This window comes from Mesocricetus auratus, unplaced genomic scaffold, assembly GCF_017639785.1.
Source record: "Mesocricetus auratus isolate SY011 unplaced genomic scaffold, BCM_Maur_2.0 Super-Scaffold_100026, whole genome shotgun sequence".
In the NCBI taxonomy this organism is placed as follows: domain Eukaryota; kingdom Metazoa; phylum Chordata; class Mammalia; order Rodentia; family Cricetidae; genus Mesocricetus; species Mesocricetus auratus.
In genome coordinates this window covers 17,740,104-17,746,103 of record NW_024429207.1, presented here as the reverse complement: position 1 = coordinate 17,746,103, position 6,000 = coordinate 17,740,104, and the positions used below count along the sequence as shown (strand labels likewise).

Sequence of the window (6,000 nt, the reverse complement as noted above, 5' to 3'; positions counted from 1 at the left end):
GTAGCTTCCTGTGGGCTTACTGCTTTTGCGGTTTTTTCTGCACTGCCCATGTGGATGCATAGGTAATGAGGACCTTCAATCTGGGATCTCACTAGGAAGAGGGGGAAGGAGAATTGTTACATGAATTCTGACAGTTTTAGGTCAAGCCGACATGAACAACACAGGACGAAAGGAAACACAAGTTGAATGCTATACACAGAGTGTACTTTCAAATGTTTTTTATTGAATAGTAATCAGTTACAAGTACTGTAAGTTAGACATTAAGCCAAAGCACAATTACAGGTTAAATATAATCACAGAGATGTTTCAAACAGAAACTCACCATGTAGGCTGGTTAAGTTGCTTGATGCCTCTTTTAGAAAGAAGTAGAAGGTGTGAGAGAGAAAACAAAGATCTTCCATTTCAGGTGGAAGCTACAAAGAGCAGAGAATTTACATGCTGAGGGAATCCTTGTGATCAAACTTCTAGGGCTACTAGGTTTAAAAAAACTACAAATAAAACAAAAATCTAGACTATTCAGTCAAAATCTGAATTTCAGATAAGTTAATGAACATTTTAAAAAATGCACAGATATGTCAAACATTGCATGAAATATACTTGAGCTAAAAATTTGCCTGAAATTCAAATCTAACTGGGCATCTTGTATGTTGTCTGACAAGCCTACAGATGGGCAAATGCAAAAAGGAACAAGGGGGGACTGGAACCCTGTCACTGGCAATTACACAGAGACTAAGAACAACAGAACACTAACTACAGACTCAAGGACCACTACCCTGCTTATTTACACAGACCAACATCACAGTAAGGAAACACAATCATGACTCCAAATGCTGTTGCCAGGAACACGCTAAATTTCCTCAAAGCTGGTTCAGTATGTTTTTGAGAGTTCTTGCCATCAAAGTACCTTTTTAGTTCTGTAGGTATCAAAGACAAATATTATGACTGCAAAGATAAGATGAGCATAAAACACTGGGAGCAGAAGCAGGTACTGTACACACAAGGAGAGTTTAAGTGTTCTGTGTAGTGAATATGTTTATTATACAGCAAGGTTACTTTCTAGGTCTATGCTACTAGCTTCAAAAATTTCAGTTCCTTCTTTTCTTTTACTGTGACATTTTCTAGTTTTTCTTCCCGCACACTGGGAGGGGTTCAGAGAGACTGTTAACAAATTTGAGCTAACAAGAAGCATTCAGGGGTACTTGAGAAGGGTAGACAAACAATTCTGGAAGATGAGGAAAAAAATCTTTGAAAGGATATAAAGGGGGAGGAGATAGGAAGTGTACAGCAGAGGAGAGTTGGAAAGAATGGAAGGGTCAAAATGAAACTGTCTCTATGGTGTGACTGTGACCTCAATTTTGCAGAACTCTGACAGAAGTGTAAAACTGGCCACACCATGACCACACTGGATCTTACAGAATATATAAAATCTTTATTTTACTTCCTACAGGTTTTGAGTTCAACATATCATAGTCTATACGTTAAAATGATTAAAAAGCAACTTCCACACTACTCAGACTCTACATGGTACCATATACTATGAATCCCCCACATAAGTCCACAGGTTTGGAAATCTGTCTAGTGTTCTTTCAAACCGGAAGACTTGGAGGTGGAGGAACTTCACATGGGAAACTGGAGCTGACTGGTTCCATCAGCTCCATTGTGTGTGCAGTATTACTTATAAAATACACCTCCATAAAACACACCAGGTATGAAATACAGACACATGCCCACTCACTGACACATTTCAAGTACTAAGAAATGGATTCATGTTTCACTGCTAGGATAGAAAAGGTTAAGAAATTTTCTGCCACAGATAGGCTGTCTTAAGAAAAATGCCATAGTCTGGTAACTGCAGAATGCACAAGTTGGCTGAAGAAGAAGCCTCACTTTTTAGGGTGGTATCTAAAAAAATTTTTTTAATATGCTAGATATAGCTAGCGATAGTTTAAATATTATTTTAAAAATTACTCTCATTTCTTTGTCATTGTTTTGACACCAAACACCAGTCTTTAATTTCTGATACATGAAAACCTATTTTAATGTCATTTTTGAATATTTGCTGAATGACTCTAAAGTTTTTAACTCCATACAACAGGAAACATAGTAAGAAAGCTGTCTCACAAACAAGATCTGGGTACAAGGGCTGGGGGACAGGATAGGGAGAAGATGGGCTTAAAAATACACAAGGCCATTTAGAGGAATCCAAACAATGGATGTTTAAAAGGGAAGCGGGAACAACGTCTGATTACCTTTCATGCAACTGAGAATATACTGAAATAGAGGAAAACCTAGATAATTAACTGCATTCTAATGCTGCTTTCTAGCATTAACCAAAATATTATTGTTTGAAATAATACCTAAGATAGTAAGATGTTAAGGTAGGTTTATTAGCTTGCCATAGTCAAGTACTTCTCTATATGTTCCAAACACACTTTGCTATTCTGACAGCGAAGAGAAATGAGTAGTCAGTAACATGACACTCAGAGGAGCCCCAGGAGCTTCCATGAGAGGTTAGTGGTGTTTCTCTGCTACCCTGCCTGGAGTTCTAACCACCAAGAAGGGAAAGGAAAGTAGGAATCCTGGCTGTACAGCTATTATTCTGCATAGAATGAAAACACTGGATTCCGTAATGTCATTTGTCAGCAAACTGGCAGGATCTTTTGAGCAGAAAGTGGATGAGGACTAAGCCCAGTTCTGGTTTTGATGTGAAATTACAGATAGCTGGAGTCCTTCTGTAAGACCCAATATGAAGAAAGGAAGAGAGAGAGTGAATGGGGCCAAGCGCAGGGGTGACTTCTGACACTAGAGTAGCAATCTGGGGAGAAGCAGAAGGAAAGCAGAGGACAAGTGTCCCGAATTTATGCCTGAGTTGAGTGTGGAGCTGGCCAGAGCTGGTAAACTGGGTCACGAGGTCTCTAGGAAAGCCCTTGGACGTGAGGCTTGGAGACACTTGGCTTCTCTGCAGCTCTGTGGGGAAGCCGCAGTGGTTCTAAATAACGCACACACAGACACTAAACACAATTCAGTCACATGCCATGCCTTTATATTCCAGAGGGCTCTTCATAGTGCTAAACAAGGGAATTCTTTTGCCAACTTGAATACACTTGGATGCCTTTGGTTTCCAAGTTCTAAAAATACCTATTAGCTCTGCTGACCCACTCTTTTAAAACAGATCATATATGTGCATTCTGTCATATGTGACTAATCATGAGACCACAAGCACTGCAAACGTCTTCCTGTACAGTGTCTTTCCCTGGCACAGAGAACGTCAGACACAGCGCGGGTGGTTTAGGGAAGCACAGGTAACCTCTCAAGGTAAGTGAATCTAGCTAGTGCAGTGGAGATGACGCAGCAGACAGTGGTTCGTCTTGTAAAGAAGCTGTAAGGCTTCCCATGTTTAGACCACTCCTTTACTTAACTGAACTCACAGCAGTGTTTAGCATTTTCAACTAGATCAGGGGTGGGAAAATAACACATACACTGTAGCTACTACAACTATATAGACGACAATTTCTCCAACATTTGTTAACAGTTGGGGCTGGAGGGGGGGGGGGGGGAGGAAGGAGAAAGCTCTCTAAGTCAACATCAAAGTTTGAAGCTTTATATGGAACCCTAGTTGCTATTAAACACATAGTCAAAAACACAATCACCCAGCTCAGGCCACTGAACTTCAACAGAAGTGAAAACTGAGGCTAATTCTTGATTTAATTTGAGGAACCCATGCAAGATGTAGCTATAAAATTCACCCTAGACTGGATGTCTAGTTCTACCATTGGGCTGAATCTAATAAAAATTAAATAAATTAAAAAAAAAGAAATGTGTATTTTGAGAGCCAGGGAAATGCAGGCAGTCACAGCTTAATACACTTACATTAAAAAAAAAAACAAAGACAAAAAACAAAACAAAACAAAAAAAAACCAGCAACTACTAGTTTTCAGGACTTCCGGTTGAAATGGGTGTGTCACACTGTTTTCCCTCTATGTTAACATGACCTTTGCTTCACAGCTGGGTGGACAGATGCGCAGCATGAACCTAAATAAAGCGATGCGTTCAATTCAATCGTCACTTAGGTCCACAGGGCATCAGAAGGAAGCACGGTTCTGCTCAATGTCACGCACACTTGGCCAATGCTACTACAACAAGCAGTACTTTCACAAAGAGACATTTCTCTATCAGTGGCATTTAAAAAAATAAGTCAAAGAGCCTTTGGTTTCAATTTACGTTTTCCTTGTCTAAATATATTAAGAACTTTGAAGAAATGGTTCAAAAATTGAGAAAAGGGATCTCTGTAAACCATTTGAAGCATACTACTCAAAATAAAGGCCAAATCTGGAGTAAACAAAAGGTCCTTGCATTTGTGCATACTTATTACTTGGGGTTGAATCCTGGCTTTCTAAACTAATAAAGAGGCGAGTAAAATGCTGGGGACCTGAATGGAGAACGACAGGTCCCTGACTTTGGAAGCAGAGGGTGATGTCAGGGGTGACAATTCTGGAGGGTCAGATTAACTCGGAGACAACCCTGGGTTTGCCTGGCTGTAGTCACAAAGCCTTGTTTTTACTCATCCCCTTTCTTATTGGGGTCCCTTATCACAACCTGCTAGTCACTCACCAGGAAGAGAAGTCATACCTGCCTCCCTTAGACCTCTCCCTGGTCCAGTAGACCCCGAGGACTGCAAAGAGCACAGAGACCTTTCTTTTAAAATGGACCAGTTTATAAAAGGAAACTAGTCTTGATGCCTTTTCTTATGTTCACAAGAAGCAGAGATACAAAATCTAACAAGAGAAGTGGAAACTGTGTCTTGCTAGGCTACAAGTTCTGGTTGCATTGCTAAGGACTTTAGTCAGTGTGACTGTGTGCAAAATATCCCAGGAAGACTGGCCCATTCTCAAAGTAACAACAACAACAACAACGACGACGACGACGACGAGAAGCATCAACAATGCATGTTTGGCAAAATTAAAAAGCGAGCCAGTCATATGTATCATATATGTACTGTCTATCTGCTACGCAGGTGGCAAACACAACAAAGAAAACGTAGTGTGTGAATGCCCTCTTTTCCCATTTCATGGCTCGAGCAAAGCATCCTGCTTTGGACATGGGTGACCGCAAGAAAATGAGCCCGAGCCATGTTCAAGGCCGCCCAGTAACCATTTCCTCAGAGGGAACAGTGGCAGGTGAGTCCGCTCACTCACTCATTCATTCTTATCGTCACTCTAGTGATGCTTTCTAAAAGACAAACAGCTTAGTTCTTGGCTGTTGGGTTCATACAATAGTGGTTTTTTGTTGGAAGCAATCCACTGTAATCCAGTTGCAGGTTTGACTCAACTCTGGCCTTCACCAGGCAGTCACTAGGTCTTCTGCTCTGCAGCTGTTGCCGTCTGTGAAGGGGCTTCTGGCTTCATGATCTGGTAGGTGATGAGATATTCTGGATATGCCTGGAAAGGTCAAGAAGGCAAATAATTCATCCCCTTTTAAGTACAGCAGTTGAGCCTTAATCACTCAGAGGTTGGGCTACATAAACGTGCATAAATCCCGCCATCCATAAAATTATCTGTACAGTCTTTCTTCTTACCACAGCATTTTCTTCCCCATTTTCCATAAGCCAGCATTGTACATATCATTTCAGTAAAACAGACAAAACCTCCATAGCAACCAATAACCAGAGAACATTTCTCTTCACATCTGATCCAGGGTGTAAAAGTGAAACATACAGTTATTCCTCTTCTCCCCATCCCAAGTGTTGGAGAGTGCATCCAGGGCCTGTACATGGAGGCAAGTGTTCTACCATGGAACCACAAACCAGCCTCTCCTGATATTTTAACTCTAACTATGTTATAATCAAAGCCAGTTTTCCTTCAGGCATACATTAACTTCAGTATACTTTCAGCTCTTACAAAAATCCCATCCATAATATCCCCCGACTAAAACAGTCACGTGTTCTGGAAAGTGCTAGGCATTAGGAATCAAGTGTAATTTTATAACTAGGGAGAACAAACA

At 40.7% G+C, this 6,000-nt stretch overlaps 1 protein-coding gene across 1 annotated transcript in view; it reads right to left on the bottom strand.

The window, feature by feature from the left end:
- Window positions 1-203: 203 nt before the first annotated feature.
- Tnks (tankyrase) overlaps window positions 204-6,000 on the bottom strand; it is a 139,463-nt gene continuing 133,666 nt past the window's right edge. The window contains exon 27 of the mRNA XM_040731958.1: window positions 204-5,438. Coding sequence (XP_040587892.1) covers window positions 5,352-5,438 — 87 coding nt within the window. The 3' untranslated portion in view covers window positions 204-5,351. The remainder of the gene's footprint in view (window positions 5,439-6,000) is intronic.